This window comes from Lynx rufus, unplaced genomic scaffold (genome assembly GCF_022079265.1).
Source record: "Lynx rufus isolate CCGP_SWC_20201006 ecotype Redwood Valley unplaced genomic scaffold, mLynRuf1.p SCAF_5, whole genome shotgun sequence".
In the NCBI taxonomy this organism is placed as follows: Eukaryota; Metazoa; Chordata; class Mammalia; order Carnivora; family Felidae; genus Lynx; species Lynx rufus.
This window is the reverse complement of record NW_025814867.1, coordinates 127,049,010-127,061,826: the sequence shown is the minus strand read 5'-3', so window position 1 is coordinate 127,061,826 and position 12,817 is coordinate 127,049,010. Positions and strand designations below refer to the sequence as shown.

Below are 12,817 nucleotides of genomic sequence, written 5' to 3'. Positions count from 1 at the left end.
TTTCAAATATAGATCTCAATCCTAAGGAGCCACTGAAAATTATCTTTGCAGAAAAAGAAAACGCTCACCAAACTCTACATTAATCAGCTACCAAAATACTCAAATCTCTAAGGAAAAAATAAATACTACCGAGAATCTGATGGATTTTTAATTGTTTTGGAAGGAGCTGATGAGAAAAGTAGTCATAACAATTGCTCTTCCATAAGCACTTCATAATACTCAAACCACTTTTATGAGCATAGAAATATTTTGTTAATTACTATTTTATCTCCTATCAGTGCACTGATGTTTGTTTACATTATATGTATATATATTTTTTTCAACAAAAGAGAACACTGAAACTCAGACAAACTGAATGACTTTCCCTTGATTCACCCACACAGAAGATGTGATATGAGCACCAAGGTTGCCCCAAAGACTGAGAAGACAAAGTGAACACAGTGTTCCTCTAGGGAACTCAGAGTCATGTGGGGCAAACACTGAAATGCAGCAAGGGCAGCAAACAGCACCCAGCAGGTACATCAAAGGGGGGATCCCTGACCTGCTCATGGGTGAGGCCTGTGTATCATGCTTCCTTGAGGATGCTTACCTGAGCTGAGTCTAAGGAAGGAGTAATTAGCAAGTAGAAGACAGGGCAGGTAGAGGATAGGGCATTTTAGACCAAGGGACCAATATAAAAGCCCGGAGGTAAGCCACATGGTGGTAGTGCATGGAAAAAAAAAAAGTAAACAATGGAGGGCTCCTTCACTGAAGGGAGTAGTGAGAGGGGACTGAGTGGCCAAGAGGAGCACTATTAAGTATCTTGGGTCTTACCCTGGAGAGATGGAACCATGACAATGTTCAGATTTGTGTTCTAGATGGATGAACCTGTTGTTTGGAGAATGGGTTCCATTGGGCAAGATGGAGGCGAGGAAACTGATTAGAAATTAACAGACGACAAAGGCCTGAATGAAAATAGTGATGTGAAGGTGAGAGGGGTGGTGGGAGGGTTAAGAAATATTTAAAAGGCAAAAACAAGTAGGATTTTGTGACCACTGACATGGGAGAAGTGTGAGAGTCAAGCATGACCCCCACCCAGCCCCTGAGCTATCTATCTACTGGCATGTAGCTGCCGGCTGTCCTGGCCTCCACTGATGCAAACAGGACAGAATTCACTTTCTGCCTCCTTCTCTGCTCCCATTTTCACTGCATCACTATTATTTCCTGTGAATTAATACTCACACTCTGGGTTAGCAGAAATCTGAAAGCTTAGACAAGCCTCTGACAGCTGCTGCTTGTTTTACTGAAAATTATAACTGCTCTTCAATTCCTAGTTCATTGGGACACGAAGTAAGGGTCAATCATAAACTGTAGCGCCCGAGATATTTCAGCAAAGCTGCTTGTTTGAAGCATGTGGTTCACCAGCAGCAAGGAAAGAAGCTCTAGGAAACATCCCATTAGCAGCAATTAAGTCAGCCAAAAGACAGTGTGGGTCTTTTTTTTTCTGCCTTTGTGTCTCCCTGGTCTCATGTCAATCTCAGACTTTAAGGCTCAGCCTTCCAGAAGCTGTCAGTGGCTAATCAATCCTAATGAGGAAGCACTCTGTTCCTTCATTGCATAGTAGGCATAAATACTTATGGGAAGCACCAGACAACTAACAATTTTTCAGAACGGAATTGAATGCACATCCTTTTGAGGATTCATTTGAATATTCCTACTGTGCGCCAACAATAAATTTAAAGAGACAGCAATGTCATTCATGGTACCATATATTATCACTAAAAAAATAAAACAGGTGACGAAATTGAGAGAATGGAGTCATTTCACATCAAAGGAAGAAAAACGGACAAGCACTTATCAGAAAAGAGCTGGGATTTCACAGAAATCCCACTCGTCTGGGAGCAGAGCATCACCTGGTTTAGAGATGTTTGGCATCTGCCTTTTCTTTTAACAGAGCTGCTGCTGAAAGGGCAGAAAAGCAACTGTTTCTTGAGCTTCAAAGAATAACTGGTCCCTGTGAGCGGTCTGCAGAGGAGTGCAGTGAGGTGTGAAGTAAGATCTAAATGTCCAGCTTCCTGTGTCGGACTGGCCCAGCACTCAGGGCTAAGGGAAGAGAGGGGGCTAAGTGTCTTTTTTAGTTCCTATTGTAAGACAGACAAACAAAAGTGGGATTAGATTTTCTTAATGGTTCAACTCAGCAAAGATAAAATGCGATTGCTTGGAGAATGGCTGGGGTATGGAAGTCTGTTTTCAGTCTGGTTTCCTGTGACAGACACAGTGATGGGAACATGATCATTCTGGTGACAGAGTCACAAATTCACTTTGGAAATAAAATTGTGACAGTAATAATAGCTGCTTTATCTATAAAGTTGCAAAGGGAGTGGAAAGATTGATAATGCCCTCAAGTTTGCCTTGTTTAAGCAATGAATATCACTGAAGCAAAGAATCAGACAGACTCTTAGAGGCAGAGCACAGACTTGGATATGGGAGAAATGCGGAGTTTAAACTAAACTCTGTGTGGCCTCATCCTCTACCTTTCCCTCGGGAGAGCACTCCTCAAAAATGGAATTATTTAAAAAGTTATCAACATGACTGTCTTCATAAACATATAATTACTCATTTTAAAGGGCTTGTTATTAATCCTGTAGTAAGTAAAATTATTTTTCTTCCTTTATTTTTCATTTAGTGCATTGAAGCTGTATTCACCATGCTTTTCCCAAAGGCTAACTTCAACCAAAGTGAATGTATGTTGCGGGGGGGGGGGGGGGGGGGAGGGCGGGGACTCACTTTTTAAATTAACCATGAATTGGTTCACAAATAAAAACCAGTAAAAAATAAAACTTAGCTATCATGTGATTTCAAGAACTTCAGGGTCCACCTGGCAAACATCTAACAGAGGCCTAATAAATAGGTTTAGATTACGATAGTAAAATAATATGAAACAAACCTGTGACCATTCTCAGAACACCAAGCAGAGGCATAAATTTTAGCCCTTCAATGGCACACTGTTTAAAAACCTGGCAGGGAGCCTCTATGCATCTATTTTGTTCTGGTTAGATTTTATATTTTATAGGTATGTTACAACCTATGAAATGGTTATTAATACCACAGTATATATCTTTTGCCTTCAAAGATGGGGTCATCATACGATATAAAACACAAGTTCAGAAGAGAATTCGTTCCTACCAAGACAAAGCCTACAATCCTGACACTTGTCAAATTGAGACATTAAAGTGCAAATATAACAATGCAATCGATCAAAACTGAGATGACATTAAAAAGATGCCTGATGTTTTGTGTGTATTTTAGGTTCACAAAGAGAATTCTTGAGGAGGTGTGGAGACATTATACACATAGAAGGAAAGTAGGGGCAGACACACATTAAGTATAAATATAATAACATTGATGTTAGTTTAAATTTATAGATAACAAAACAAATTATTCCACTGAATAAGAGAATATTACGCTAACTGAATTTTCTGGTTAACTGGGAGTTAAGCAGAAACACTTTTCTGTTGTAATCATTCCAAACAGTGTTATTTCACCATTTTTATTGGTTATATAATAGACATTAATTATTTTTCAAGAAAATCAAATTACTGCAGTCTTTGCGTTTCATTCTGACAATCAGTATCAATGATATACCAAAACTGACATGCAAGTTAAAGGAATCTGGATATTCTTTTTGAAGAACTGCCTAAATATTTATGGAGTCCAGGCTGCACATATTTTTAACTGAAAACTTCTTTTTTTTAATTTTTTAAAAGTTTATTTATTTATTTTGAGAGAGAGCAGGGAGGGGCAGAGAGAGAGGGAGAGAGAACCTCAAGAAGGTTCTGCACTGCCAGCATAGAGTCTGACACGGGGCTCCAACCCACAAACCGTGAGATCATGAGCCAAAATCAAGAGTCGGATGCTCAACCGACTGAGCCACCCAGGGACCCCGAAAACTTCTTAATATTGACAAATTTTATTATTATTTGCCTATTTCAAGAGTAAAATAAAATCTGCTATGTTATAAATAATCAATATTTTGGTTTGGCTCGATAACTTGGTGTTTGCCTGCTCCAGAAGAAGTAATCCATCCAATGTCACATTAAGATGTGTATGTGGTATAGGTCTTAGGGGTGCTGTTACTTGCTAATAACAGGGTGTGACCTCATAGTTTATTCATGGGTTGATTTGATTAACTGAAGCTTCCAAGTGGTCATAAAGAAGAATAAGTAGTTTTTCAGAATATCTGCTCATGGATCATCTTACTAGTCTTGGAAAGAATTACCAGGAAACACCCCTATTTTAAGCAAAGGTAACCTGAGGTGCTGAGAATCCAAATGATTGGAAAACATAACAAAACAACAAATCCATCGAACATAAAATGTAATCTTTTTGATGATTTCTATTGCCTAATGGTCATTATTTTCATTAATTTATCTAATTATTTTGCAAAAGTTCAATGTAAATCTAGCACCAGAGCTTTGATGGCACACACACACACACACACAAAACCCACTTACCAAAAAGGCCAATAAATTTTGCTTCATAATGAAAATGTAATACTTTATATTTGAGAAGAGTTTTGAATAATTTTACATCACAAATTATCATGACTATATTAGTTCAATTTCTCAATTATAATAGCAGAAAAAGAAAAACCCTATCTGTCTAGAATTATCTGAACAGTACTAAATAACCAATAATTATTAAAATAAGCAATAAAGCTATCAATATGAATTGATATGAACTAATACGAATATAATGCTTCTTAGTTACAAAACATATACTTTGTAAGACAATATTTTAAATAATTTTATATATAATTTAATTTAATCCTTATAAAGGCTCTGAGGTTGGTATTACCATACCCATTTTATACACGGGGCAACTGAGTTTCAAGAAGTTTAAATCACCTTTTCTAGGTCACACAGTTAGTAAATGATAGAAACTGCTAAATTCTGACTCTAATGTCTATGCTCTTAGCTACACAATTTTTTGTAATACATTTCTTCCAGCTCTGATAATACCCAAACTCTAAAGAAAAATTTTAAAGTCCTTTAATTTTTTTTCTTCAGTTCAAGTATGTTTTTATTCCAGGGATTCATGAACTTGCTTGTTTAAAATAAAAAATAAAGGGGCACTTGGCCAAAACAGTTGGTAGAGCATGCGACTCTTGATCATGGGGTCATTACTTAAAGCCCCAGGTTGGGCATGGAGCTTACTTTCAAAAACAAACCAAAAAATAAAATAAAATAAAATAAAATAAAATAAAATAAAATAAAATAAAATAAAATAAAATAAAATAAAATAACAACTTTCTGTGTTCAGACACAGATTTCTTGAATTAGGTTCTCCAAGGGCATTCCAGATAGGTGGTGTATTTAATAAGATTCAGTAAGTATAGATTTGTAAGTAAGCTCAGATAACAAACTTCAGATAAGTTTAGGACACTCTGCCTAGTCCTAGGTTTAGCTCTAGTCCCCTTCAAACACAGACTACTAGGCAGCCATTGTTAGATGGCCGTATCTTCAAATTTGATCCAACAGAACCTAACTGTTAGCATTCAGAATCAAAGCCACTGGTAGCTTTCTGAATTTACCATAGGATGTCCTTATGATATTTTTACCACTCAAGCAGAAGGCTGAAGCCCATACTCATATTTCAAATTGGAACAAGTATTTATTAGATAATACACCTCCTACATGTCCAGTACGATGCTAACCACTATGAAGACTATACTAGTACAAAAAACAGGATAATTCTTAGAAAGAATATTTAAAGAATATATACAGGTAGAATTTCCAAGAAAATAGAATTGGGATTTCAAGAAAAAAAAATGGAAAGAAAGAAGTGATTCCAAGTCAAGTTTATTTTTTAAATGTTAGAACTAATCATATCTGTACTGGGGATGAAATCCAATGGTCACCCGTATTTAAGAATTTTTTTTTTCCAGTAACTTCTATCTGGAGAACAAAGTTTTGTTGCCCAACATCACCTCCCAAAATTAAATACTTATTGTATGAGGGTAAAGGAAAGGAAGATTATTTTTGAGCCCATGCTGACTCCAATAGTTCCTGTTAAAAATGAACCACAAATAAAATATAGAAATCAAGAACTACACTACTGAATTTCTTATTATAATTGTTTCCTGCTATCAAATAGATTCATTTGAAATTAGTTTCCCTTGTAGTACATAGTATTTTTCTGTATTCAATCTCAAATGAAGAAAAAAAAATACAACTTCTCAAGTTTCCTTTGAAAAGTTTCCTGTTTTTTTTGATTAGTTATCTTCTGCAGTTGGGAATCATGTTACTTTCTTAAGCATTTTATGTATATTATTCTAGAATGGTTAAAGATATTTTAACAGTGATGTTAATATGCATATTTTATTTTAATATTTAAATAAAAGAATGCCTTCTCAGCACTATACAGATATTTCATAAGTTTATAGAAAACCCAATGCAGCTGAAGTAAAATATTCTAAATTCCCAAAGTAGTTTCTGGATCTGATCATTTGTGCCCAATTTCCATTGAAATTCAGGCTTAGGGAGTAAGAATTACATATGGAAAACTTAAGGCTGAATTAGCTTTGGACTTGGTTTAAAATTACAGGAAGAAAAAAAATTAATAAAATTGCAGGAAGAAAGTCTATTTTGATTTCAATGTCCACTCTACATACAGGAAAATGGTATTATTAATGAAAGCATCAGACCCCTGAGGTAAAAGACTTTAAAACATAAAGTGAAACATATCTCTTTGACTAATGTGATAGACAAATCAACCTCCCTGTCACCACTGTCTAAAGAGAGATACACCTTTTCATGTCTTGTCTTATCCTGGGCTCCTTTTTCTCCCTCTGGGGGGCTTTTGAACTGGGATTTGACATCTCTTAAATTTGTGCTTTTTCTAAACGTAAAGGGGTTTCCTTTTCTTACAGTTTTAGTCTTACACGGAGTTCAAGTCTAACTCAGATTAAAGAGAAGTAGTCTAGGCCTCAGAAATTCAATGTTTGTTCTTGATCTTTTCTTTTCCCTTCTTTCCTTTTGTTTTTATGAGGTTGAGCTAAAAACCCCAAAGTGGGACATAATGGCTTTACAGACAGAAAGAAAATATTCTTTCTTCTTTTTTTTTAACTGTAAAAAGCCCACAAAACTCTTTTATAGAAAGCCCACAACAGAAACACTCCTCAAAAGGCACCTTTTTCTTCATAATAGCCTTAGAGGAGCCAGTGTTCAGAAAAGATGACAACTCCAAGTGTTGCTAATGTCAGACTCAGAAACAAGCTGTGGTTTAGGGCCCAAATCCCTGTTTACTCTATACCCTAGTCAAAACACAGGGGGAGGGATTCACCAGCAAAGTATGTTTTAAAGGTCATTGTCTCTCAAATTCCGCAATAAAGAATCTGTCCCTAAAAAGAAAAAAAAAATGGGAGAGTTCTCGGATGAGACACAGTGAGAAATAATCGGTATGGCATCATGAAGAAAGGAGAACAGGGATCATGAAAATGAGAAACATCTGGATAATAGATACGAAGGAAGTGAAAGAACCATTTCTGCACAGCAGTTTAAGATGGGAGTCCGGCGTTCAAAACTTGTAGCCGTCGAATGTGGCATCCATTTGGGTTCAAATAACATCAAATAATAAATCTTTATCAGAATTGCAAAGGGCAGGTGCAACTCATTCATTCAACGACTATTTACTGAATGTTTGTTATGTCACAGGACTGAAGGAACAAAAGAAAGTGGCAAAAGTCCCTACTCTGTGGATGGGTTTTACATTTTAGAGGGAAACAGAATTCTCTTATTTTTGGGTTCAGAATTGTACAGACCCTTGAAAGCGCGCGGTCTGAAGGAATGGTAGATTTGTTTCCGTTTAAAGACAAAAGTTTTCGTGGTGATAGCTGTCATCTAATTAAAAGATTAGAAGGGCTCTGTGTTTGAAGACCCAGAGATTTCAGGCACATACTCTCCGTAATTTTAACAACTTAATTCAATTTCCTGTCACACTTACAGAGGTCCTATAGGCAAAACGATAACTTCTTTTAATTATGTTTGAAATAAAATATTTATATCATTATTTGAAGTCTATATTTAATGTGGACTACTCAAATAGATAATATTTTCTTCTAATATCAACATTATATTTCATAGGATATAAGAAAGCAACCACGACAAAAGCTTCTCCAAACCCTACCTTGGACAGTCAGAGTAGCTGATGCTTCTGCTTTTCCAACCATATTTTCTGCAACACAAGTATATGACCCCATGTCACCAGCCATCACCTTCCGAATTTTCAAGGTATGATCATCTCTGATTTCATATCTAGTGACATAACACAAAAAGCACAGTTAAGTGACCTTCTACTTGAAAATCCCATCATTTAGAAATATAACCCATCTAAGGCATCAAATAAACAACATGCAACGTTCCCTTCAGAAAATTTAAAAGTAAAGGTGGAATGTGGCATTCCTCTAAGCAAGCATGAAGATAGAAAGAACCTGTTTTCATATTTATGTTGGGTAAACAATTAAACTACTTTCTAAAAGAATATTTTGGGCAAAGTTGGCACTTATTCATTTATTTCCTCAAGCTACTGTCCCCAAACTAAAATTAACAGTGACTATTAGACAAATTCTTATTATAGGTCAGACTTTGTTTTATAGGTTTCATCTTTTAAAATTCTTACAATAATTATGTAAAGTATTATAAAGTATCATCTACATTTTGCAGATGAGAAACTGGAGGCACAGGAAAGTAAGGTAACCTGTCTTTGGTTCTCCGCTAGTTTAGTGGTAGAGTTGGTACCAGAACCCAGGCTCTTATTCTACAGTTCATTTGCCATGACTCATCTTCTCTCCCCCTCAATATTGGGTTTCTCTTGAAGTTTCACTTCAATACTTTTTTTACTCTACCAGCAACTGTACTTTATATATTGATCAGCTGCACAAACATTCCTAATCCCTATTTCATTGAAGCTCTAAATTCATAATCCCAACTGACTAATAGCTCGACATCATATCCCACAGGTATCTCATATTTCATATGTTAAATACAAGTTTCTTTTCTTACCCCATTATATAAACCAACTCATCCTAATACAATCTACCTATATCTTCCTTCAACAGCTCTATATCTAACAAATCATCCAATTCATCAGTTTCTAAGAAATTTCAGTCCATGGGGCACCTGGGTGGCTCAGTCGGTTGAGTGTCCGACCACGGGTCAGGTCACGATCTCATGGTTTGTGAGTTCGAGCCCCACATCGGGCTCTGTGCTGACAGCTCGGAGCCTGGAGCCTGTTCCAGGTTCTGTCTCCCTTTCTCTCTGCCCCTCCCTCACTCACACTCTGTCTCTGTCTCTCTCAAAAATAAATAAACATTAAAAAAAATTAAAAAAAAAAGAAATTTCAGTCCACTATGGATCCCTGTCTGTAGCTCATGTTCCAGTTCGCAATCTAGATCCCTTATCTGGACAAAAACAACAAGGGTGACCCTGCCACTAGATTTTCCCTGTATTAATGTAACACCCATAGTACTAAAATATTATTTTCTTTAAAAAGTAATCCTGTTCAGGGCACCTGACTGGCTCAGTCAGTAGAGCATGTAATTCTTGATCTCAGTATTAAGTTGGAGGCCCACGTTGTGTGTAGAGATTACTCAAAAATAAAATCTTAAAAAAAAAAAAAGGAATCCTGTTCATTCTAATCCCTTTGATTCATCACTGTGTATGCAATATGATTCAAAATTCTTCAGTCAATGATACAAAGCCCCTGATAATTTGGCCCCAGTGTCTCCAACCTGATATCCCGTAACTTCTTGCTACATGCCCTATGAACTAGTTATGCTAAACTTTCAACCCCTCAAAATGTGTGATGTTCTTTCTCAGATTTAAGTCTGTGTTGTAATGTCTCTTTTCCTGGAACACTCTTCTCTTTGGTCTTGCTTTTTAAATTTAGACATATTTTTCAAGACATTGCTTACATGTCACCTTCCTTCGAGAATTCTCTCCTGATTTCCTACTCCCACCGGTCTACATTTTAGGTGGCAAAGGGTTTGCTATGTTATTCTGTATCTATCCTTACAATCTCCTTTGGGAGCTCCTGAAAAGCAGAAACTATGTCTAAGCCACTGTAACCCCAAAACCTACCAAAGACTCAACACATGTTTGCTGAATGAATGAACAGACAGCTTAAAAACAACACCCGAAAGCTTCATTTCACTGTCTCATTCCCTAAGGCTGCAAGTGTACCTCTGCTCTTAGCCAATTTAAAGACTTGACAGATATCAAGACTCTCTGACTTCTACTATTCCCTGGTAGTGTTGTAGCTAAGAAAATAGACTCTTGCTCTTTAAATTGGTTCATACCTATATCTTTAATGTTGTACCTCCCTTCCCTTTCCTATCTACTCCCGTGCAAGAAATTACTATTAATTGTGCTCTGGTTGAACAGAAGAGAAGCCTGCTTAAAAAATATCACATTTTACAAGGGGTCCCTGGGCAGGGCAGGGTCAAGAATCTACAGTTCCTATGCGAAACCCTCAGAGGAAGCATGACACTCTCCTGCTTCTGGCCCCTGAACAAAAAGTCTAGAATAGACTAGTCTAATGGCGTATATGCAAGTGCTGGTCTGATGAGAACCACAGAAATTCTGAATGGATGAATTGTTCCACTAACTTCTGATCAGTACCTGGATTTGGGCAGTTCTCCATCATCTTTCCTCCATCGTACCGTAGGCACAGGGTCACCTCGGGCCTCACATTTAAATTCCGCACTGTCGTCCACAGTTACCGCCAAGTTACTAGGTCTCTTTACAAACGATGGTCTCTCTAAAATTAGAAAAAGCCATCTCAAGATCAAATAAAGAGAAACAAACTAAAAAACCATCTTAGATGTTCAGTGAAGACGTGTATAATTTGAAATATTATTTACAAAATTATTCCACATAGTCCCCTTCTTCTAGAAGCCCCTCCCTAGGTTTAGGGTTTTTTCCCCTTTTCCTCCCATGTCTTGGGGACTTTATCTCAGGCTGCTTTACTCATGTCTTCTCTCCTCTCCCAGCCACCCAAAATATTGGTCTACCTTCTAAAGAAGGTCATTTCTTTCTCCCTGTATAAAGATGCTGCAAAGTGGCAAGAGATCTACTGTACAGCGAGGAGATGAGATAAAATTTCACTTACCCAAAACCGTTAGCTCAGCCACTTCACTCTCCCGTTCCCCAACCATGTTGGTACCAACACAAACGTATTTGCCAGCATCACTTTTGCGGGTGTAAGTGATCATGAGCTTTCCTCCTCGAATCTTAAAAAAAAAAGTTGTACATGAATACCATTAACATGACTTTAGGCATGTTTACAAGACAGATATCAAAAAGCTGATGTGCAGCATTTGCTATATTTATAGGTAGTAACTTTAGGCAGAATGTGTACCAAATGTACAGTAGAAAAGGGGCAAAACATGTCTACTTACCTACATCTTCTTACACAGTTATTACATTCCATATAACAAGAAATTTGTTTATCCCAAGTGGCCAAGTTCTTTCATATTATTTGGTTAAATGAAAACCGAAAAATTCTATGAGTAATTTGGTTAGCAAGTAGGAAAAAAAAAAGGAAATTCTTAACACCATATATGAGTGTAATTAATATGTAAATACATATTAGCTACAATTGATTTCAAGGAAGCATATTCTGGTACTAGAAGATGTGGAAATAAAAATGACCCTAATTACTTAATTTGTTAGAGTTGTTTTAAAGGAACATATCTTCAAAGATTCAAAACACCACAGAAACTGACGTGTTCTAAAAAAAAATAATGTATGTGTTTCTGCTGCCCAAGGAATTTCTTGGGGACTTAGGAGGCAGAGACTGAACAGATCCCAATAAATCATCTGGAAAGTCATTTGGACACACTCTTGAACATTTAATTATTTGAAGAAGAATTAATTACAAATGTAAGCAGACTTCCAGTACAATAAATAGGCTGAAGTTAACCATGAATTAAGAGCGGGATGCGGAAATTGAACTATCTTTACTTAATTTAATATGCTTTTGGTGGAGAGTTGGGTTCAATTACCCATGAATATCTCTAATTCTCTGAACCTTAGAAAGGTTTTGTCAGGGATAACTTCTAGAATGTTTCTTCATGCAGGTTTTAACCTCAACCTCACAGTTATTCTGTACAGTGTACTGAAGAAAGAAAGAAAGAAAGAAAGAAAGAAAGAAAGAAAGAAAGAAAGAAAGAAAAGGAAGGAGAAAAGAAAGAAAGAAAAAGAGAAAGAGAAAGATTAAGAGATACAAAACAGAAGGCAGGAAAGGACTACTCAAACATAATTTTTTGTTTTAATCATAAACTTGGAGTTTATTGAAACCACTAGTTTACAAAGGTGGGGTCATACTGTTTTGCAGTATTTTAATTGCTTAGTTTCAATCCAGATACCCAAACTAGACACTGCATCCAAGTCTTTATATATTAGGACAAATCCAATATTAACAGTGCAGTTTTAATTTCTGTGGCTTTAGAACTTAATATTTTTTCAGTCGTTTTTTTTTAAACAATAATCATGATTCTCTCGGTACCATTACAAAAACCACACAGGGACTTTTCTCTGCATTGTTCATGACTCTGTCCCTCATACCTAGAATAATGCCTCACTCAGGTGATTTTTGTTGAATACAAACTACTTTTATAGACAAAATCTAGCCTGTTATTCAATGAAGCATTTCTATAAAGGTTTACAGCAGTTACAAGATGTGTTAATATATACTGTTTTCATATATACTTACCTAAATTTCAGACAGAATAATACAAAGAAATAAATGTCACACAAAAACAAACAAATCTTTCAAG

General features: G+C 36.3%; 1 protein-coding gene across 1 annotated transcript in view; it reads right to left on the bottom strand.

Annotated features, from left to right (window-relative positions):
- ROBO1 (roundabout guidance receptor 1) overlaps positions 1 to 12,817 on the bottom strand; it is a 507,959-nt gene that overhangs the window by 99,724 nt on the left and 395,418 nt on the right. The window contains exons 4-6 of the mRNA XM_047100460.1: positions 11,149 to 11,269; positions 10,659 to 10,797; positions 8,167 to 8,294 (exon numbers count right to left, since the gene is read on the bottom strand). Of these exons, the coding sequence (XP_046956416.1) occupies positions 8,167 to 8,294; positions 10,659 to 10,797; positions 11,149 to 11,269 (388 nt within the window). The remainder of the gene's footprint in view (positions 1 to 8,166; positions 8,295 to 10,658; positions 10,798 to 11,148; positions 11,270 to 12,817) is intronic.